The sequence below is a fragment of the Phycodurus eques genome, chromosome 11 (genome assembly GCF_024500275.1).
Source record: "Phycodurus eques isolate BA_2022a chromosome 11, UOR_Pequ_1.1, whole genome shotgun sequence".
NCBI lineage: Eukaryota > Metazoa > Chordata > Actinopteri > Syngnathiformes > Syngnathidae > Phycodurus > Phycodurus eques.
This window is the reverse complement of record NC_084535.1, coordinates 12,717,908-12,742,030: the sequence shown is the minus strand read 5'-3', so window position 1 is coordinate 12,742,030 and position 24,123 is coordinate 12,717,908. Positions and strand designations below refer to the sequence as shown.

Below are 24,123 nucleotides of genomic sequence, written 5' to 3'. Positions count from 1 at the left end.
TTTTTAATTTCCTTTCCGTAACAAGGAACAAAGCAACAACAATGGCGACCGTGGAACAGTGTCTGCTAGAACAAATGGACCTAGATGACCAGATGATAAGTTTAATTATACTGCAAAATCGATCAAGAAGGCGGCGGCGTAGGTTGTATGTGGAACCAAGGGGAACGTTGAGTACGTCACCACAGCATGTGACTAAAATGGACCAATCACGAGAGATTATCTCCACGGCACTCTACGCTCAGCAACAATTTTTGCCGTGTGCGCGTCAAGTGACGCATAGGGCCCCTATGCGTCACTTGGGCGCGGCCCAATGCGTGAACTTCGGAACCGGTTCTCGATTCCCATCCCTGGTTTTAATATATTTGGCCAATAAAGATGATTCTGACTGTGCACAGAAAAATGGTGCCAACATGTTGGCTCTTACAGGCAGTGTAGAAGGGGCTTTGGACTAACACCAAAAATGATGCTCAGTGAGAAGATTAAACAAGTAGAACCCATTTAGACAGCGTTGCAGTCATCCCTGTGTTGGTTTAATCTAGCACTGCTGCCTTTTTACCGTCAAGATGACATTGACACACTGCTGCAGATAATGAATAGTTTAGTATTCGAGTATCCTACTAAAAATTATATTGAATAATCCAGTATTTGTATAAATTATAAACTATATTCTTGCTTGGTTAAGGAGCACTTGACTTACAGGTACACCTCAATAAATTAGAATAGTGTCAAAAGCTTAATTTAGTTAGGTAGTTCAAATCAAAAGTGCAACTCATTATAGAGGCATGGCACACTCACAGTGAAATAGTTCAGGATTTTGTTTTTTAATATATATGCATAATTTTGATGATAGTTTATAGTTTATAATAGTTTACAGCAAACAAATAACCCAAATTCACCATGTCTAGAAACTAGAATATTACGTAAATATAATCAAGAAACAATTAAAATTATTTGGAATGTAGAAGTTTGGTAGGAATTTGCCCTAAAAGTATTTTTGCAATTGTTAAATGAATCTATATAATGTATGAGTACTGAAATAAATGTAATATTCTACCATAGTCTAATTTATTGAAATGTAGATGTAAATATAAAATAAGCCATTTCATTTAATAATCAATTAATTAATTCCAGTTTTTGTTTCATGTGCATACTCCAGAATACTTTTTTTTTTTGTCTGGAAACATTTTGAATTGCAAACAAATAAAAATAAATTTAAACACAAATAAAAATACATTTCAAACTGAGCATTTCTTGTAAGTATAAAAACATAATGCATTAATTAAAAAATACATAAACAGCCTCTATATTGTGCAATTTAAGCAGCTAGCTTAATAACTTTAGTATGCGACATAAGAATACCGTAGGGTCATGACTGTGCATTTATGAGCTAGACCAGACTAACTAAACTTAATTAAATGAAGAAACCTCGAGAGGAAACACAAATATAACCATTTATTTTGGTTACATGACTCATTTCACTCAGTCCCCTCTGACAAACTTTGCCACGTTTCACAACCTTCTCTTAAGACGTGCCATTACCAAACACATCACTCGCAATAATTCTTTTCACCTACCTTTTACGATGATAATTTGATGGTATCCTAAAAAAACAAATGGTGTGTATCTCTACTTACTTCCCAGGACATTTATTGATAGACACAGCTTTTCAAAACAACAGCTCTTGTTTATTTTTTAAAGTGCTTCATGCATATACTGCAAAAAACTGCACATGAATATTGTGTGGCAATATTTAACAATGAATAACTTCAAGTTATGTCCAGGCTGTATACAGGAGAATATGCCAAATCAAGTTTGCGCAGTAGAATTTTCATTGCTTTTGTAATAAAACAAAACAAAAGCAATTAAGATGACATCAAAATGTGAAACTAACCTAATAAAATATTTTAAACCAAATAGATTTTTGTTTCTCACTACAGCACACACTGGCATACAAATTTGGCTAGAACACTGCAGTAAGAAAGGTAGTTGATGGTGTTATGTCTTGTCAACGTTTACTTGCTCTGTCATATGGTACGTGTTTGCAAAATGAGTCAGTGAGGGTTTTCTGAGTGTGTTGTGCAGATTTAAGGCCTCTTTATACTCCCCCGCTTGCGCGGCAGACAACGCCCGCATTGCATCACGTGACCAACGAATTGGCCCGCGAGGCCCCTCCTGCGTCGCTTGACGCGCGCACGGCAAAAATTGTTGCTGCACATAGAATGCCACGGAGATCATCTCTCGTGATTGGTCCGTTTTAGTCACATGCTGTGATGTAATCAGCGTTACTCCCGGTTCCACATAGCACCTACGCCGCCGCCTTCTCGCTCGATTTTGCAGCATAATTAAACGTATAATTTGGTCATCTAGGTCCATTTGTTCTAGCAGACTCCGTTCCACGGTCGCCATTGTTGTTGCTTTGTTCCTTGTTACGGAAATGCCGACTTGGAGGAGAACTGCAGCACACTTTCAAAACAGTGCGCGTGGGTTGTGCTCGAGTATAAAGGCAAACTGCGTGCGGGATATCCGCAGTGACGTCAGCGCGGTCGGCGTCTGTGCGAGTATAAAGGAGCCTTGACCTTTCTTCTCTTTATCGGGAGTCATGCTTGTGGAATCGCAAAGTTTTATGTATTGCTCATACTCAGGGTTGGGAGGGTTACTTTGGAAATGTATTCTGATACAGTTACTAGTTACTGATGACAATGACGTTATGTGACGTCATGACCGCGGAATATTGTTTTTAGTTTAGCAGCTGGTATTGGTAATAGTGTTTAAATAGGTAAAGCACTGGTTGATTGGGTAATGAAATATTTACTAACTGTGCTGCCTTAGGGCTGTGCTAGCTAGCTCCTCCATTAGCCTCATCAGCAGTCGGGATGACTTTGACAGCACACAGTTTGCTTTGTAAATGTTATTCAAAATGAATAAATCCTCCAGTGAATATACGATCGGAACAACATCCATTCTCTTCGTTTCACTTTTAAATGACCGCGTTTAGGAAGCCAGCACGTACTTGGAGTGACCTGTGTCATTTTTCTGTTGGCCAGCAATAAAACTATACATGCGCTACATTGAGGTCCACAGTGACCGTTCACCCACTTGTTAAAGGTCAGAGGACAAAGATGTTATGGAGGGAGTTAAAATTCATATTTGCATTGTTGATATGTTATGTAATACATGCATGTCACTTCCAGCAAGTTGTCAACTATAATTAAGATAAAAATTTGGTTTTTATTATGCGTATTGAGCATTCCCCGAACATACCCAAAGCTCAAGACAAACCACATCTGCTGGGTGTGGTTACTTTATCCACCGCAAGGGCGACCGGAAGTGACGTTGCAATTGACAAACACAGTGCGCTACCCTGTATACGCAATGGCGAGCAACGTGTTAGAATATGAGGACGAGGATATTGACGTACAGGAGCACCCAACTGAACTTGGCATCGTCAAACAAATGTTTGAGCCGATCAGGAGGACGGAACCTGACAGTGACGATAACGAGCAGCAAAGTAACAACTGTACAACAGAAAGAGTGGCCACTGGGTCGATATGACGGTATGTCAAAAGCATGTCTTTATATACAGTCCTGGCTTAAAATAATGGTTAATAATGAGGATGATTGTAATAAATTATTTTCCAGAATGAGAGTGCATAAAGAGGAGGATGCTATTCATGTGGCACAGCTTGAAGCAGGCATCGGGGGTAGGTGGAGATGGGCCTGGCTCAAGTTGGAGACCAAAACAAAAAAGTAAAGGAATGAGGAAAATTTAATTTTAATCCATCCATGTTGTACATCAACATGTACGAGAGGGGTTTAAATAAATGTTTTTCTGCGTGAAGTAAATGTGTTTATTTTGCTTTATTGTACTCTTCAGAGTCTTCCAGATTGCTTAATTTATGTTAAAATCCAAAACATTCTCTGCGGGAGCCCGGGGGATCCCCCCTAGAATTTTTTTATTTTTTTTATTTTTATTTTTATTTTTTTTTGGTACCATTTTTCATGCCTTTGGTGTTTGCATGTCTGATGATGGAGTCGTAGGTATATACAGTACAAGGAAATCCTCACCTCTTGTTTGTGCTGCTTCGCCGCTGCATCGTGGCGGCTGCGAGATTTAGTTCTCTTGCTGGCGGTTGAAGTCCCGATGGGCGCAGGAAAAATAGTTGGCACCACAGCTGGTTTCAGCCTCTGCCTAACTACACTTGTGTATCCAATTCTCTCTACTAACTCTTTCTCAAAACACGCCAGTTCGAAGTGATCAGCACAGAGTTTGCAATGCTCGCTAGCCACCCATAGCTGACCACGTTTCTTCCCCTATTGATTGACTTTCCCTAGCCACTGGTCACATATTCCTTTTTCACTTGGAAAGCCAAAAAACTCTTGCCACTGCCTGAACCATTTGTAGAACCAAATGCCACACCATAAACTTTCGTGACACCGCTAAATCATACGAAAACAAATATACAAGAACGGGAACAACAGCATGGAACAATAGCACACAACGGCGAATGAACAGGCTGTTTGGCTCATGTTACGTCATAGAGCCGAAGACCGGAAGGCTCTGGATTAATAAAGCAGAAGGCACATTCTGAATCATATTTATCGATTTAACTGGTGTATATCTGCTATATAATCACTTAGAAATGTCACATGTGGTTTGTAAACGTGGGTTCTAGAGTTATCAAGAACAGTTTTAACATCTTTGTCCTCTGACTTTTAAGATGCTAAACTCCTGAGAAGGTTGCTCAGAGTCGGCCCGCTAGTTTGCGAGCGAGAGTTTGTTTTGCTTACCGCTGAGTTACATGACTGAATCGTGTCTGCTGATGCGCCGAATGAGGACTTTCATGCGCTTCCTACTCTTGCTCTTCCTCCTATACCGTCCATGCACCCGTTTGGTTGTTTTCTTTTCTAGACAGTATGAATACTCGATAATTTAAAATTGCACATCATTAAATCAACATTAACGATTATGTCAAAGACTATATATATCGCCCACAACTAGTCACCATTGTAATAAACTGGCCACAAATTTGATGGTAGTCATAATTAACAGAAACCTAACCTTCTGCCGGGCTAACGTTACATTAGTAAGGTACATTGACGTTAATCTGACTGATTTACACTACGTTACTTTTACCTTGTCTTAAGTCTTCTTTAGCATTCTGTGTGTCTTCAGCGGAGATGCTGCGAGATTAAAGTGCTTGAGAGACGTGCGGTTGTAAAATGCAAGGTCCGTGTTACAATGATTACGTGTCACCGATGTTAGCCAAGCTGCTCAAAATGCTACCACACTTTTGGCATTCAGTCTTTTTTCCGCATTTGTCTTCTCTGACGGCATCGCCATCTGCGCATTCTTTAAATCAAAAAGGGTCACTTCGGTTCCGCTTCCTTCCATTGCCTTGGGAACGTAAGCGTGTTGTGCCCGTGCGTCCCTTGAGCTTCACGATAAAATAAGCGGTTCCCAGAGGCAGATAAAATTCCTAAATTTTTTGTACTGGAGGTACTCGGAAAAACTTGAGTACCCTTTATCTCCACTGTTGGAACACTGTCACATGTAAATTGTGACTATTTAAATTAACTATGCACCGCCTCAGGTGCAGCATGTTCATGCCACACATAAGAATATCACTAACAAACAGGCCTGAATGATTGAACAGTGCTAGGATATATTGCAGCGCCGTAATTAATGTCTAATGAAAGCATGTGTGGAGAGAGCTGCTGGCTCTAATGAGGTAGACAGGCTCATATTTCTAAGGAATGCCGCCCCCACCCCCAATCCCACCCTGCCTCTGTCTGGTAGAGTTTAAGCTATCGTTAGTTGGACCGCTGCCTGTGTGAGGTTTCACAGAATAGATGAGTTCCAATGAATGCTTTATCTGGCCAGACAAGGGTTAAAAACAGCCAGGCCGGGTGGGCAGGGGGGGATGGGTTTAGGAGGCAACTGGGGGTGGGGGGGCTATGTAGACACAGTGCAGATGGTGATGGGCTCTCATGGAAGGGAGGGATCCCTATGTCAGTATGGATGTCACAAGAACTGGCCAGATCGTGTTTGTTTTTCTTGTCCATTTAGCAGATTGAAGATGCATTAGCTAATGAAAGCAGCCTGGATAGGCAAGGTGGGGTGGTGGTGGAGAGGGGGATTCAGGGGGATAAAATACATTTCAGGCGGCGTACTCCTATTGGCGCGAACTGCAACAAAACAGCCAGAGTTGGATTACTTGTGGATGATGTTGTGATTTGGATGCAGCTACATTGACGCAATCTTCTCTAAGTTTGTACTCTTCTACCCACATCCGCTCTCTCTCTCTCTCTCTCTCTCTCTCTCTCTCTCTCTCTCTCCCCCCTCCCTCTCTCTCTCTTTCTCTTTCTCACTGCGCAGGCTGTTCGTCAAAGTCATTCAAGCTGTACTCTCCCAAGGAACCCCCCAACGGCGGCAGCTTTCCCCCTTTCCACCCAGGCGCTATGCTGGACCGAGATGTGGGGTAAGTTGCCTTGAACCACACTGACACCAGCTTAAAGAGAACAAATAATGCTCTCATTAACTTTTGTATATACCAATAGTTGTATTTTGACTCACCGATAACTGGCCACAACATTAGACACTTGCACGAATAAAATCCAATGCAAGAGCTACATCAAAAATTCTACTTTAACAAAGATGATAATGCTCAGTTTTTATTACCAATATCAGAGAGCTTGTTAATTTTAATGTGTTTATTCTTGTGGTTCGTCATTTCAGAAGTGTTTTTAATATAGTGCAACCTCTAAGGTGGAACACAATCCGTTCTGTAAACATTAGCGGCCATTTGTCTGAATTCTTAAATAATTAAAATAGTAATAATCCATTACTGGTTCAAACTGTCTGCATCAGAAGGTCTTTATTTTAATCCGCTGTGTGCGGAATGTCACATGACCAAACCCGGAAAACAGGTTTGCGGACTCCCCGTATACACTGCGCTAATGAGCATGATTACGTGTTGATGACAAGATGGTTTGAAGCCGAACTTGCTAAAATGTTGTTGTCTTTATGTCTGGTTTCTTCAGACAAAAGTTAAATACATGTATATTATTTATTTATTAAACCATTTTCTACACCGCTTATCCTCACTAGGGTCACGTGTATGCTGGATCCTATCCCAGCTAACTGTGGGCGAGAGCCGGGGTACACCATGAACTGGTTGCCAGCCAATCGCAGCGCAATTATTTTTACAAATATGCTATGATATTTGTAAATACGAACGAAGATCAAACATCAGAGCTTCATCCTTGTGCCATCCCACCGTTTACCTGTGCCGGGAGGAAATGCTTTCGCCTCTTTTGCAGAATGCGGGAGTAGGTTGCGCATATACCGGACTGGACAGATAATTTCTTTTGTTTTTGTTTTTTAGCATTCATAATTGTCACACAAGTGTAAAAAAATTCACCACTGGAAAATGGAAAAGCTATAAAACACTCTACCCTATATTAGAAACAATATATAAGACGCTTACTGCTTTGAATCAGAATCCTAATAAGTCAACGAACCTCCATGCTTCTTGCTCTTTTACTTGTTTCACCTTAACTTATTGAGGCTGCTCCTCCTTCTAAGAACATTATAGCAAAAAGCAAAACATGTACAGTTAGTTAATCATGAACTGCTGAACTGAAGTCTCGTGAGTGCCCTGGCATCTCAGATGACAACCTCTCAAACTCTCTTTTTCAAATAGTTTTTTTATTTCCAAGTTTATATGCAGATTTTAAACAAATATTATGATACTGCACTAAAGATGAGTCATTATTTTGAGTCAAAGCAGACTGAGTGCATTTTAATTTATTTTTTAAATGGCAACCCATAATCAATGTAGAGATCATAACAAAATAAATTGGTCGTAACATGCATGAACCTCACACTTCTAAAGCAGCTTTCATTCCTGAATTGAAACTTCCCAATTCTGATTGTTTTCTCTCTGTCAGGCCTACACCCATGTATCCCCCATCATATATGGAACCAGGAATTGGGTGAGTTCAGAGCCTTGCAAATAAAGTAGGAATTATTGGTGTCATCACTGTGGACAGTTTTGCCAACAAAAACTAACTTTGCAAATCTCCTGTAATTACTTGTCTTGTGTGTGTGTGTGTGTGTGTGTGTGTGTGTGTGTCCGCGCTTGCGAATGTACTGTGGGATTTGACAGCTTTAACTTCATTCTGAGTGTTGAATTTCCCATTTCCTGCTCCAGGAGACCCACACCGTATGGAAACCAGACAGACTATCGTATGTATGAGCTGAACAAAAGGCTACAGAATTGGACAGAGGTGAGAGCTGGCATGCAATATATTTGGAGAGATTTACAAACTCAAAAAACACACCCTGCTCTTTTAATTTTCAAGGCAATTTTAATAACATTCTGAGCCATGCATGTACTGGGGCTATGTTTTTAACATTTACCTCCCAGTTGCCATTTATTTGTGGCCAACAATGGCAAGAAACTGAGAGTGGGAAATTAATCCAGAGTCCTCGTTAATTTAATTTGTAATCAGGCTCTTATAGGCTTATCTGACCAACCTGTCTGAAATGTAATTGGAGTGGCAACTGTTTAAATGCCCGAGCGCTCAGTTGTAATCAGACGCACATTTTCTCTAAGTTTCCGTAGACACGGCAACAAACACATACATGTTAATCTCTGCACATCAGAAGGATTTTATTTGCCGTGTACTGTAATTTCATGTTTGACAAGAGTTGTGAATCCAAACATGCAATATTAATAAAGTTCCCATTTCAACCTACATCCAGAATGAGATCAGTTTTGTTGACTTGTGGTCATATGCAGCAAGTAAATGCAATTATGACTGAAGGAGTGAAAGTTGTTTGTGTTCCCTCTTTCAGGATTGTGACAATTTGTGGTGGGATGCCTTCACCACAGAGTTCTTTGAGGACGACGCAATGCTCACAATAACGTTCTGCCTTGAAGATGGACCCAAACGATACAGTAAGAGCAAGGCCTGTGGACTGATTTGTCCCGCAGTGAGTGGGGCTCAGCAACTAGTTTTCATGAGTGGCTGGCCGTCGACCACTAGTTTTGCTGTGATTCAGAATTTTAATCGCATGTGAATGGCATTGCAATGTTGCAGATGTAACAACCAATCACAAATGTCATGTCGTATCACATGAGCTTTCCCAACGTTTACGTTTCCAGATCTTGATGGGAAGCGTGTCCACTGATTCCCACCTCGCTCTTCTGCAATTCTCTGCGTGACATACGCACACTCACAGCCGACAATGAGGCGCTCTAAAGCTGCATGTCGTAATTGCGCCAGATAACCACTGATGCGAACAAAGGCGCATGCCCACGCTCCATCTCCACAATTGAGTACTAGACAGTTCTCTGCACGTTTTCAGCAATGTTTTTCAAAGGTCAGAGGACAAAGATGTTAAAAATGTTCTTGATAACTCTAGAACCCCTTTACAAACCACATCTGACATTTCGAAGTGATTATATAGCACCAGTTAAATCGATAAATATGATTCAGAATGTGCCTTCTGCTTTTTTAATCCAGAGCCTTCCGGTCTTCGGCTCTATCCGGTGCTGTGACGTAACACGAGCCAAACAGCCTGTTCATTCGCCGTTGTGTGGTATTGTTCCAGGCTGTTGTTCCCGTCCTTGTATATTTGTTGTCGTATGATTTAGCGATGTCACGATGGTTTATTGTGTGGCATATGGTTGTACAAATGGTTCAGGCAGTGACAAGAGTTTTTTTTGGCCTTCCAAGTGAAAAAAGAATACGTGACCAGTGGATAGGGAGAGTCAATCGACAGGGGAAGAAACGTGGTCAGCTGTATGTGCCAAGCAAGCATTGCACATTCTGTGCTGATCACTTTGAACCGGCGTGTTTTGAGAAAGACTTAGCAGAGAGAATTGGATACACAGGTGTCGTTAGGCAGAGGCTGAAACCAGCTGCGGTGCCAACTACTTTTCCTAAGGCCATTGGGACCTCAACTGCCAGCAAGAGAACTAAATCTCGCAGCCGCCACAGTGCAGCGGCAAAACGGCGCAGAAGGTGAGGATTTCCTTGTATATACCTACGACTGTCCATCCATCCATTTTCTTTACCGTTTATCCTCACTAGGGTCACGGGACCGACAACTGTATTATGGTTATTATGCACTGGGCAGTAGGGAAAAAAGACCCACGCAGTACTGTTGTCTGTACTTTTGCCTATATGACAAGCCAACAGACACAGCAAAGACTTTCTGTGCGGCGTGTTATAAAGCTACTGGAGCAAGGGGCACACAATATATAGGAATACTGCATACTATGTAAAAGCTTGTGCCGTGTCACTGAAACATATAATACGTATAGTCGTGCTAAAAAATATTGGCTCCCCGGTGTCTTGAGCTTCAGGTATGTTCAGAGAATGCTCAATACGTGTAATAAAAACCTCATTTTTAGCGAAACTATAGTTGACAACTTGCTGGAAGTTACGTGCATCCATTACATAACATATCAACAATGCAAATATGAATTTTAACTGACCCCATAACATCTTTGTCCTCTGACCTTCAAACATGTATAATGTGTTAAGAAACAAATTTCTGAATTCACTTTTCAGCGTCTTTAATGCTAAGTATATTCTACAAAATCAGGACCATTTTAGCTATTTATAAATCAGAGACTTCATTAGGGGAATAAAATGTCACACGACCCTTGGAGGTAAAATCTTGGGGATTTTCCCAATAGTTTATGATGTTGGCACCTACCCCAAAATAATTTCTAGCTTAGTGGTCACCAACGTGGTGCCTGTGGGCATGTTGTATCAGTGATCATTTGAAAATGTAAACGCACACAAACGATTTATAGAAATAGTGTTACGGTTACCAGTTTCCTATATAATATAATCAGTCTTCACATAAATGATTATTATTAAAATAACAATACTAACATTAAAGGTAATTTGAGCAAATTTGTTATTTCAACAAACTGGTAACCCTTCACATTAATCAGTCCCCAAGAAGTAGCTCAGTTTAAAAAAGATTGGTGATCCCTGTTCTAGATTATACCATGCACTCCATAATCTAAATGTAGACCATACTCTGGACATTAAAACGAGGTGGGAAACAGAGGGTAACCTCACAATTACTATAGAAGAATGGGACAGAATCTGCAGACGGCAATGATTGATAAGAAGCTTGAATTCCTGGAGGGAATACAGGTAGAAGAACTTCGATTCGTGTGTACCCCAGCACAGAAGATTGAATTGATTGAAACTCCATTGAATTGAATTGATTGGCCAATTGATACTTTCCGCATCGCTCATCTGCAGACTGCACGCAGATGTGCAAGCGGTTTTATTCATACTAAATACCGGGGTTACCGTTGGTATGCGTTCCACAGTACGCATTGGTCCATGCATCCCTGCTGAACTATCCTGCGAAAGTGAAAAGAAACGGCTCCTTTGTTTTGTAATGTTTAGGATAGTTCACGCTAGGAACTTTGAGCCACCTGTTAGCTTTATTTTCCTTTAAATTGGAATTCTGAAGATAAAGATACCGGAGGATTTCTTCAAACAAGCGAAGCAGGCACTATTGTTGAAAATATCGTCATCCATCCCTGAGCGTGAGAGTTTGTGCAGACCCCTCTGCAGTCGATCAAGCGCAGCCCAATTTCTGTGACTGCACAGACTGAACGCATATGAAGTGCACCGACAACGCATGTGTCAGCGCAACGAAAAGCAACTAGGGCGCCTGCTTCGCCTCGTGTGTGTGAAGAGATCTGCTGGTATCTCCATCTTTAGGATTAAAATTTAAAGGAATATAAAGATAACAAGATGGCTTAAAACTCCTGGTGTGGACTATCCCAAACATTAAAACAAACAGGCACCGTTTCTTTTTGCTTTCGTGGCGCGGCTCACGTTAGTACAGTAAGCACTATAGGAAATGGACAGGGAGAACATTATATGTGACTACATTATTATAATAAACATGCTGGTTATGAAGTGGTATTTTCGCTCAAATATAAATGAAAGCATTTAAAAATATGTTTTATTTAGTATTTTTTTTTTACCTCCAATTGATTTCTTTTTTTCTTTTAGCCATCGGTAGGACGTTGATTCCCAGATATTTTCGGAGCATCTTCGAGGGGGGTGCCACAGAGCTCTTCTACAACTTGAAGCATCCAAAGGAGTCCTTCCACAGTAACTTTGTATCTCTTGACTGTGACCAGTGCACCATGGTGACCCAGAACGGCAAACCCATGTTCACACAGGTACGGCCAGTCTTTCTACAGCCTTCCTTTTGTTGACTTCTCAAATTAACCTTTTGCTCTCCTGGACAAGGTTTGTGTGGAGGGCCGTCTGTACCTGGAGTTTATGTTTGATGACATGATGAGGATCAAGACGTGGCACTTCAGCATCAGACAACACAGAGAGGTCCTCCCCAGGAGCATCCTGGCCATGCATGTGAGTGCTCGACCCAAAAAACAAAAACGTCATGCACTTACAGTAGGTCCTGTGCCCTTTAATTTAACTTCCTGTTGTCCATCATGCTCCTGCAGGATCCTCAGATGCTGGATCAACTGGCTAAAAATATCACCAGATGTGGGCTCTCCAACTCCACACTCAACTACCTCCGTGTAAGGAGGTTTGCCCTTAATAGTGCTCATCGCAACCAGATTAATACAGTGGAACCTCCTCAGTCGAAGCCCTAAATGGGGTAAATTTTGGACTTCAACAAGTTTTTAGGGAAAAAAAAAAAAAAAAAAAAAGTCAAACAGAACTCATGAGTGATGTCAACAAATCTTGTGAGACTTCAGCTCAATGAGTCTTCACTAGTGTTTTGCATTTTCTTTGACTTTTTGTGATGACAAAGGAGAAAGGGGTGATAACGATAGACCTGGCCGATATATGCCCTTTTCAAAGTAATCGTAATAGGCCAGAGTGATGATATATTGTTACTGTCTCATCAGAATCAGAATCATCTTTATTTGCCAAGTATGTCCAAAACACACAAGGAATTTGTCTCCGGTAGTTGGAGCCGCTCTAGTACAACAAACAGTCAATTTACAGAACACTTTGGGGACATAAAGACATTGACAAAAAACAATTGTTTTAATGCTTTTTTTGCATGTTTTTGTACTTGAAAACTCCTCACTGTTGTAAAGTTAAACAAATATTAAAGGACAAAGTATTGTAAAACAGTCAAATGTTCGGTCTCCAAGTCATATCTATGTTGTTGTAAAGCATTAAGGTACCCAAAAAGAAGTGATTTTATTCATTCTATGTTTCTTAAATTGACCCTCTGGTGCAAAGCACCACAGTAGCGCCACACCGCTATGCACCAGAGGGTTAAATGGCCAATTAATCAGTTTTCAAACTTTTTTTCTGCTAACTATCCGGAATCAGCATCGGCCTTAGAAAATCCATATAGTTTGGGCCAAAGTCAAAAGTATATTAATGTATAGCACAGTTAAGTATATTCAATATTTATATCAGAAATGTTATGTGTTCGTTTGCACCATAGAGTGCTAAGTTTTAATTTTACCATAGAGTACAGTTAATAAGGTTATATGATGCTGACATTTTAGCCTGGAACAAATGAATTCACTTGACAGTTTTCCCAATGGGGGAGATTGTTGGAAGTTAACCGGCGTCACTGAACAGATTGTGTTCGACTTTGGAGGTTCCGCTGTAATGGGCTCAGCAGCACATGTAACAATGGAACAGTCTTTTTTGTTATTAATGAAATCCTAAAATGTTATCCTCTTAAGCTATGTGTGATATTGGAGCCCATGCAAGAACTGATGTCAAGACATAAGACCTACAGTTTGAGCCCCCGAGACTGCCTGAAGACTTGCCTCTTCCAAAAGTGGCAGAGGATGGTAGCACCACCAGGTAAAAAACAAAACACAACAAAAATACTCCACTTTTTTTCTTTAACCAAAAGCGTAGTAGAACTCTTTAAGTTCATGGTCTCCCCTCCATGTGCACTTGTAGCCGAGCCGGCTAGACAAGCGCCCAACAAGCGGCGGAAAAGGAAGGTGTCTGGCGGCAGCACGGTGAGCTCCGGCGGGGGCGGCAATAACAACAGCAACAGCAAAAAGAAGAGTCCAGCCAACAGCTTCTCCCTGTCCAACCAGGTACCAGTTAGCATAGCATCTACTTCACCTTTAGGTGGAGCAGCAAAGGTCCCCTGAAGGTTGCGACGAAGATGGAAGCATAGAGCGCATCTGGAGGTGGGCTTTGTGTTGTGCGGAGGGCAGGGGGAGGGAGCGATGAGCAGTCCCAGTCATTGTCATGTTTTTTTGTTTGTTTGTTTTTGTTTTGTTTTTGCCATTTTGCCTTGGTCTGACTTTTCGTCAGACTAAGCTTGTCAGTGCACATGAGCCACACATCATGTTACTTGGTTGGTTGAGACCCGAGGTGGAATTAACCCCATTTTCCTAAATGCTGATTTTTTTTCCACTGCAGAGTACTGCCTCCTCTAGCTTCGTTGGTTAGGGGTGGTCAAAATATTGCGGTGGGAATCTGTGAAAAACAAGGCACATTAAACGCCTCGCCAAAAACAATAAAGGGAGGAAAAGGGGGAGTCTCCTATACTCACTTTGCAGCATGTAGCTGTTGGCCAGATTAAGGAAAGGCATTTTATTCAAGAGGACACTGAGGGCGGCAAGAAAACGGACCATGTCAGCAAATTGGAGACTGTGGATTTCAATACTGCTAGAGCTAAGGCACAACAACCGGTTTTGAATGCGGGTTCCAGCCGCATAAATGTTCAAGGATGTTGTGATGACAAATCTGCTCGACTAATGAGCGACCATCAGTGATTTATTTATATGGCATTGACTTGGACCTGGCCCGTGTCCTAGCAGCAATATTCACACATTATTACTTGTACTAATAATTAGGGCTGCCACAAACGAATATTTTTAATAATCGACTAGTCACCGATTATTTTTGCTATTAGTCGACTAATGGGATCATAGGTAAATTACAGTTTATCGCAACAGTAGATAGCTGTTCTTATATAAGGATCATTAGCTTCCATCTAAGATCATAGTACAGTTAACTTTTAATAAACTGCACTTTGAGCCAGCATTGCTGACATTTATATATCCATCCATCCATTTTCTCCACCGCTTATCCTTTATGATATTGGAAATTAAAAGTAAGGCAATACTATGGCCTTTAACATTTCGAGCGGGAAATGTTTAGTGCACTTACAAATTATGCAAAAAACCATGCACAGTGATTTACAATTACAACGACAGAATTACCTTTCATCGGTAAGAGTCTGTATTAATAGCATGGGCTACACTTTGACAAAAAAGTAAACCCCATAAAAGACGGTTGAGAAAGGAACAAGTTCAGATTTGTTTTCAATGTACGTGTTGCCTTAATGGGAACGTTATTACAATATCAAAGCAAAAAAACCAAAGTCCATTATTAAATATATTTTTTACATTTTGATCATCGACGTAATCGTGACTAGTCGACTAATCTTGGCAGCCCTATTAATAGGAAACGAACCAACAAAGAGCAAACAAAAATAAAGTAGCGTTGAGGAGGGCCTAAAAGACATTTCAATATAAGGGTAAAATGTTGAGTAGGTAAAGAGTGCCATTCGTATTGAACACCAGCAGAAAGCTGGCTGGCTTGACAGCAAACAGCAGCGTGATGGAAGATTCTAGAAGAGGTTCCACAGGCAGGCGAGGATCCTTGCGAGGTTGATGCCGGAGAAAGCAAGGTGGTACACTTCTCAAGATGACACAAAGAAAGGTCTGCATCACTATTGTCTGACTGTGACAATCGCTTTCAACACAACAGGGCAGGCATCAAGGGCCTTTCCGGCTTTGCTTTCACGTAGTTGCCATCCTACCTGTCGGGACTTTGAAAATTCCCTTGCTGACTTCATGGTTGCTTCATCTATCTCACAGTTCTGAGGTTTAGGGTTCAAATCTCAGCTGCGGCCTTCCTGCATGGAGTTTGCATGTTCTCTCCTGTGCTTGCGCGGGTTTTCTACGGGTACTGCGGCTTCCTCACACATGTCAAAAACATGCACAAAGACCAAATTGTCCATAGGTGTGAATGTGATCGTGAATGGTGGTCTATATGTTCAAAGTCAGCTGGGTTAGGCTCCAGACTCCAGAAGGACAAGTGGTATAGAAAATGGATGGATGGATGTACTTAGTTCCCCCCATTTAGGGCGTTTACACACAGTGTGCACTTTGGCCAGAAACCTAACACGTGATAGAACGTGTTGTTCCGTCCGCCGTCCCCCCTGTATAAAGGGGATAATATGTGCCGGCCCTTACTGTCCCCTTTAGGACGTGATGATGGTGGGAGAACCCACCCTGATGGGAGGGGAGTTTGGTGACGAGGACGAGCGTCTGATCACGCGACTGGAGAACACCCAGGTGGACGGGGCCAACGGCCTGGAGGATGAGGACAGTTTCAGCAGCTCACCAGCGTTGGGGTCACACTCACCCTGGAACAGCAAGCCCCCCTCCAGTCAGGAGAGCAAGAATGACAACTCTCAGTAGTCCCCCCAACAGGCTCTTATTCGAGACAGGAGTTTGCAGGGAAGGCAGTTGTTTTGTTCATTCAAAGATGACAGCTGCGTGACTGAAGAGGGAGGGGTGTTCTTTCGTGGATGAGACCAGGGTGGGCAAAGTATGGCTTGGGCCACATTTGGCCCTTTGCAGCCTTTAATCCGGCCCGCCAAGCAAGAATATGACCATTTTTTTACCCCCAAAAAGTAAAATGCATTTATTTTTGTAATTAATTTATCTCATTAAAAAATTTCTATTTTTTGGTAAATAATAAAAACAAAACTGTTTGTAAAATAAACCATCTATTTATTTAATTTAATCAAAATTACTTTAATGATCCATTCATCCATTCTATGCCACTTATCCTTTCTTGACGGTCACAGGTTAACCGGATCCTATCCCAGCTGACTTGGGGCAAAATTCGCACTACACCCAGGACCGGTCGCCCGCAGTCAGTCGCAGAGCACATATAGAGATGGACAACCATTGACACTCACATTCACACCGTCACTGAGTGGGAACTCAACCCACCCTGTCTGCACCGACGTCAGGCGAAAGTAGTGGTACTTTCCCCACCCGTGATGTGACTGATAGTTAATCAATTATAAATCATAAAATATAAATTAATAAAATACATTTTACATACAAAATATTAGTCTAATAAACAACTTTATTTTATTAAATGATTGGTTAAGTAGTGATAATTAAATTTATTATAAACTAGACGTGCACCAATTAATCAACTATTTTGGTAATCGATTAATCGTTTGGAGACAACTTAAAATTGTCTAAATCCTTGGAGTTTCAGGCTCACAAAAGTAAATATTTTCAGATTTCTGTCGTCTTTCATTGAAGCAGAGTGATTATCTTTGTGTTTAATCAAAATAAGACTTTTGCAAACGTCCGCTTTTACTTTGGACAACAATGACAACATTTTTGCCCATTTTCTTGACATTTTACGGACAAACTCAGTAACTGAATCATAAGTAATTATGTTTGCATTTTTTTTGCACTGTTAATTTGAAAAGATGTCCTACTTTTGAATAAAGGGATGGAAATGAAAAAATATTTTTGTTTTATCTGATTAATTGAAACCATAATCGACAAATGAGCTATTAAAATAATCATTAGTTTTAGCACCACTATAAACAATAACAATATTTTATTATTATAATAATCGTTTTACATAAAACACAAATATTGTATTAACCATTTCATTTTCATGAAATGGTTAATGGAGCTTCATTAATTTACATTTTAAAATTAGCATGAATTACAATTTTATTCAAATAAGCTACATGAATATGAGCTGAATAAAGAATTTAGCATTTTTAATTTAAATACAATAATCAAACAGTATTTTAAAGTGAACTATTTTATTAAAATCAATTATTTTAAATACACAACGTTTTTTCTTTTTTTTATTTAAACGACCTGGCCCATGTCCTGTCTTGAAACTCAAACGTGGCCCTTGAGTATGAAGTTTGCCCACCCCTGGACAACTGCAGACAGTCACATGCTGCCTCACATTGCACATGCTCAGTGGTGCTCAAGCCCAGCCCTCGTCTGCTCAGGTGCACCCGGTAGCGGGCGCGTGTGTTTAGTGTGTGTGCGCCCACTGTGGCGTTTCAGCCACAGTCGCCCCGTAGTCCCGAGCGCTCGTCATGACCGCCGTGTTCCGTGGGTTCTTGTTCCAACCTCGGGTCTCTGGGGCGTGTCCTCCTCGACAGCGGCCCCCTTCACTGCTTCTGTTGTGCTCATGTCACAGGAAAAATAAATGTCCTTTTTTTTTTGTTTGTTTGTGTTGCAGGCTGCAGAAAAAGTGTGTGCATTCTTTTAAGTATCAAAATTCCTCATCCGCTTCATAAAACTCAATTATTTGTTTTTGTAGGACCTGGTTGGAACAAAAACCTGTACAGTGCCGGAGCTTGAGGACCGGAGTTGAGAACCACTACGCAATCTCTAGCACACACACACACACACGCATGCACACAGACACACAAACACACACACACACACACAAACTCACTCACATGCACACGCTTTCATATAACATGCAACATTTGGGTACAGCAGCAAGGTGGTACGCAGCATGTCTGGACCAGATTCGACAGAAGTGTGTTTTCATTTTTTATCTTTTTTTTTTAATGTAAACAAAAAATACCCCAGAAATATTCTTTGCACTGTTTTCACAATTAACTTCCATCTATCTTTCTTAACTGTTATTTTTTTTCTCTCCCTCATTTTTGCTGATGTAAGAAGTGTAAACCATCTGAACCCCAATGTATAAATATTTGCTGTTACACCCTTCTTCTTGTGATGGTAGTAATGTGAGTTGATATAGAATCCTCCATCTCGTGTCACACTGTCAACCAATCAAAGGCCAGTGATTTGAATGCTTTGCCAACATTGTGGATGGCAGGGGTGGGGATCCTTTGGCCAATGGGCTGCAATTATAAAAAAACAAAAATACCAGCACAACCTTGGAGGATTTAACAAAAACACTTTATAAAAAAATGCTCATAATGATGAAATTTTTTTTTGATGGTTGTAACATATTCTTTCATTTGGTGGACATTTTCGGGTCCCCGACAGGCAAAAGGTTCTCCAACCCCGCAGTACGACATCAAGGCCTGCTATGTGTGCATTGTCTTGTCATCTTCAACTCTACCTGGGGGCTGCTCTCTTGTAACAGAGAACAGAAAATGTCTAAAATTTGCTACTCGAATATTTTAACACATTTTGACACCATTGTAAAATAAGGAAGATGAAAGAAAAAAAAAAACTTTTGTATTAAGTTTCCCAGAACTGTTTTTAATCTCAATTAAAGAAAGCTGCAGACCAAGGAGCTCCATGTAAAGAATCTCTAGATATCAACTCCACTGCGCTGTTTGGTTTTAATGAAGACTCATTTTGTTGGCTTTACTTCTCATGTTTGTGTCTGTGCTTGTATATTTTTAGCTAGTCCTTTCAGTAAACGTTATTCTGTGTATCCCTCTCCGAGAACTATAAAAAAATCTCATTCTAATGTAAAGAGATAAAAAGCCTAAATTTTCCGATGTGATTTTTTTAATGCTACAATCACAGTTCCAATAATTCTGGCTTCATTTTAGCAAACTGTATTTATTTTTCTATGTACTAAAATGTCGTAGACAGTCCAATCCACCTGTACAGTGCTCATGAATAACCAGTGGAGTTTTTTTTAAGGGCATCTTGGTCAGTAAATGCTCAGAGAGATCTTTTTTTGTCATGACGCGCCCAAGTTAATCCAGTCTCATTATTTACACAATAAAAAAAAAAAAAAGAAAAAAACTTTTATTTGCTGTTGTAGGTTTTCAGTCCATCTGAATCATGTATCAGATGTTTAAATTAAAGAATCGGACAACTTCATTTTATGAGTCTTTATTTACTCTTCATGTTCACAAATGTTTAAAAATTACATCCATTTTAGTATTGGGATTTTGTCATCATGAACGGTGGGATAATGTGTCACCTGTACTATTGTGGTTACTTTTTATAACTTATGATCAAATCAAGGGGTACTGCATCACTCTACAAGGGGGTCCTCGGTTTATGGCGGGCCCAAGTATGGCATTCGAGCTTATGTATGGACCATTTTCTGCCATACTTTGTTTTATATTTATGTATGTGAAGTTTTTCATACAAATATTTATTGTAATTATTCTTAGTTTAGGTTATTGACATTCTCAAAAGTGTGTTACGTGAGAAACCACTGAATTGAATGTTTAAACTGCATGTTACTGGGTCTTTTTTTTCTGTCTTTTTTTTTTAATCCAGTAATTTCTTTAAGTACAGTTCAGTTGTATTTAACATTTAAATACAACCCCAATTCCAATGAAGTTGGGACTTTGTGTTAAACAAATACAAACAGAATACAGTGATTTGCAAATCATGTTCAACCTATAGTTAATTGAATACACTACAAAGACAAGATATTTAATGTTCAAACTGATAAACTTTATTGTTTGTAGCAAATAATCATTAACTTGGAATTTTATGGCTGCAACACATTCCAAAAAAGCTGGGACAGGTGGCAAAAAAGACAAAGCTGAGGAATGTTCATCAAACACCTGTTTGGAACATCCCACAGGTGAACAGGCTAATTGGGAACAGGTGGGTGCCATGATTGGGTATAAATGGAGCTTCCCTGAATTGCTCAGTCATTCACAAGATGGGGCGAGGTTCACCTCTTTGTGAACAAGTGCGTGAGAAAATAGTCGGAACAGTTTAAGGACAATGTTCCTCAATGTACAATTGCAAGGAATTTAGGGATTTCATCATCTACGGTACATAATATCATCTAAAGGTTCAGAGAATCTGGAGAAATCACTGCATGCAAGCGGCAAGGCCGAAAACCAACCGTGAATGCCTGTGACCTTCGATCCCTCAGGCGGCACTGCATCAAAAACCGACATCAATGTGTAAAGGATATCACCACATGGGCTCAGGAACACTTCAGAAAACCAATGTCAATAAATACAGTTCGGCGCTACATCCGTAAGTGCAACTTGAAACTACGACGCAAAGCAAAAAGCCATTTATCCACAACACCCAGAAACGCCGCCGGCTTCTCTGGGCCCGAGCTCATCTAAGCTGGACTGATGCAAAGTGGAAAAGTGTTCTGTGGTCCGACGAGTCCATATTTGAAATTGTTTTTGGAAATTGTGGACGTCGTGTCCTCCGGGCCAAAGAGGAAAAGAACTATCTGGACTGTTATGGACGCAAAGTTCAAAAGCCAGCATCTGTGATGGTATGGGGCTGTGTTAGTGCCAATGGCATGGGTAACTTACACGTCTGTGAAGGCACCATTAATGCTGAAAGGTACATACAAGTTTTGGAGAAACATATGCTGCCATCCAAGCAACGTCTTTTTCATGGACGCCCCTGCTTATTTCAGCAAGACAATGCCAAAGCACATTCTGCACGTGTTACAACAGCGTGGCTTCGTAGTAAAAGAGTGCGGGTACCAGACAGGCCTGCTTGCAGTCCAGACCTGTCTCCCATTGAAAATGTGTGGCGCATTATGAATCGTAAAATACGACAACGGAGACCCCGGACTGTTGAACAGCTGAAGCTATACATCAAGCAAGAATGGGAAAGAATTCCACCTACAAAGCTTCAACAATTAGTGTCCTCAGTTCCCAAACGTTTATTGAATGTTGTTAAAAGAAAAGGTGATGTAACACAGTGGTAAACATGACCCTGTCCCAGCTTTTTTGGAACGTGTTGCAGCCATAAAATTCTAAGTTAATGATTATTTGCTAAAAACAATAAAGTTTATCAGTTTGAACATTGTTAAGACAACATCCCAACTTCATTGGAATTGGTGTTGTACAAAACAGGGGGCATTTAACCTTTTAGAACTGTTTTTTAGGTACATGTAATTTTTATTTGTCCTATTCTATTTTAGTTCTTTTTTTTCCAGGTAGGTTCCTTTTCATATAAGCATAGTGTAAATGTGAAGCAAAGCCTCTGCCTAACAGTTCTGAGGACCCGGGTTCAAACCCGGCCTCGCCTGTGTGGAGTTTGCATGTTCTCCCCGTGCCTGCGTGGGTTTTCTCCAGGTACTCCGGTTTCCTTGCACATCCCCAAAACATGCGTGGTAGGTTAATTGACGACTCTAAATGACTAATTAAATTAAGTGTGAATGTGAGTATGAATGGTTGTTTGTTTATATGTGCCCTGCGATTGGCTGGCGACCAGTTCAGGGTGTGCCCCGCCTCTCGCCTAGAGTTAGCTGGGATGGGCTCTAGCAGGCCCGCGACCCGAGTGAGGATTTATAAAAAAAAATGTGATGAATACGTAGGTCAACTACTAACTTTTTTTTTTATGTTAGTTGGTCAGTATGCTGGTAAAACTATAGTATATCATAATTATATTTAAACATCCTCGTCACCTGATGACCCCTTGTTTTTCATTTGTCTTGCTACCTTGAAAGCCCTCCTAGGAGTAAAAAGAAATGTCACTGTCCGCGTCGTTCAAGAAAACAAAACAACACATGAAGGTAGTTTTAAGTTGATAACAAAGCAACACGTTATTATCACAAACACGGAACAAACAATCCGAGAAGAGACGCGTTCTTTGTCATATTCACTGATTTATTCCATTAGCGTCTGCATAGATAGGACGTCGTTGGAGGAGGATTTTGCTTTTGCTTGGCTAGTAGCTACGTAAGCAATATCAGTCGATAAAACACACTTCAGATATTACACGTCAGTATGACTTCTCAAGAGGTGGCGCAGCAGATGTGAGTATGACAAATGACACAGCATTGACGAAACAAACGGCATATCTGTGCATTTCCCTCCTCAACTACAACTTCACAGCGGGATGTCTTAAATGTTGAGTTCGGGTATTTTCGGGTTTTACGAAACGGCTCGCCGAGTGTAGGAGGTTTTCATGGATACTGGGAAAACAGACAAAATCTCACTAGAACCGCAGTTTCAATCTTCCTTTCATGACAATCAGTTTAGATAACTGTCAATTCTTATAGTGACTTATATCATTTATTATTCTTATTCTTATTATTTAATGTTGAATAAAAAAGGAATTTGCAATACATGTGTATGAGAGTTTAAAAATAAAATCATCATCTATGCTCATTTTAAAATTGGATTACGTGTAAGAACATTCTCATTGTTTAATAAAATAAAAAGTAAGCTTATCGTTTTGTCTATTTTTGCAATTTATGTCAAATGATTCATGCGTCCTTTAATTCAATCCTTTATGCATATTCATTCATTTTCCAAACCGCTTATCCTCATTAGGGTCGTGCTGGAGCGCCTCCCAGCGGACTCTGGGCGAGAGCTGGGGTACACCCTGAACTGGTCCCCAGCCAATCGCAGGGCACATATAAACAAACAACCATTCACACTCACGTTTCACACCTACGGGCAATTTAGACTCTTCAAATAATCTACCATGCATGTTTTTGACATGTGGTAGGAAACCGGAATACCAGGAGAAACCCCACGCAGGCACGGGGAGAACAGCCTTGGAGGGGCCTCGCACAGGGCGCGGATCAAGCTAGCAACACACCTGACTTGCAGCACTGGACTGCATGATAGTAGCTGATTTGGAGCGGTTCTCTAGGACAGCGGTCCCCAGCCTTTTTTGCACCACGGTCCAGTTTTATGTAAAAACATTTCGAGATACGGAGCCCGCCACCTCGTCAGCAGCTAATGCGCATACTCGGTTGCCATCGCCGCCTCACGAGTGGCACTGTGTGGGGGGACTTTCTTCGCCGCAAAGGCTCGCACCTGAGCTCAACTAAACAAAGAAAGGAATTCATTCATGAAGTGATTCCGTTCAGTATGTTCACTGAAGTTATTTTGTATTTTTTCGTTGCAAATCCGCACCACTTATGTGCACCCCTGGTTATGCGATCCGTCTACATGCGTTGCTGCCCCGTTGTATTCAATCCATTGTTACAGCACCACAACATAGACCATTTTTAGCCAACATAGACACTTTTTAACGTGAGCATTAAACTAGTGGACTGAAAGGCTAAACTGCCCCAGGGCACTGCGGGAATGTGTGTATTTACTTCCTTCACACCATTCTCTATGACCTCACTCATCTTTCC

The 24,123-nt window shown here is 40.8% G+C and overlaps 1 protein-coding gene across 5 annotated transcripts in view; it reads left to right on the top strand.

Annotated features, from left to right (window-relative positions):
* ldb1a (LIM domain binding 1a) overlaps positions 1-19,905 on the top strand; it is a 37,106-nt gene extending 17,201 nt beyond the window's left edge. For 3 of the 5 annotated variants that reach the window (XM_061689803.1, XM_061689802.1, XM_061689804.1), the window contains 9 exons: positions 6,377-6,479; positions 7,951-7,995; positions 8,169-8,289; positions 8,861-8,963; positions 12,064-12,236; positions 12,307-12,429; positions 12,525-12,602; positions 13,737-14,105; positions 16,293-18,402. In XM_061689803.1, coding sequence (XP_061545787.1) covers positions 6,377-6,479; positions 7,951-7,995; positions 8,169-8,289; positions 8,861-8,963; positions 12,064-12,236; positions 12,307-12,429; positions 12,525-12,602; positions 13,737-14,105; positions 16,293-16,508 — 1,331 coding nt within the window. In that variant the 3' untranslated portion in view covers positions 16,509-18,402. The other 2 variants (XM_061689805.1, XM_061689806.1) reach the window with 2 other exon arrangements.
* The last annotated feature ends 4,218 nt before the right edge of the window (positions 19,906-24,123 follow it).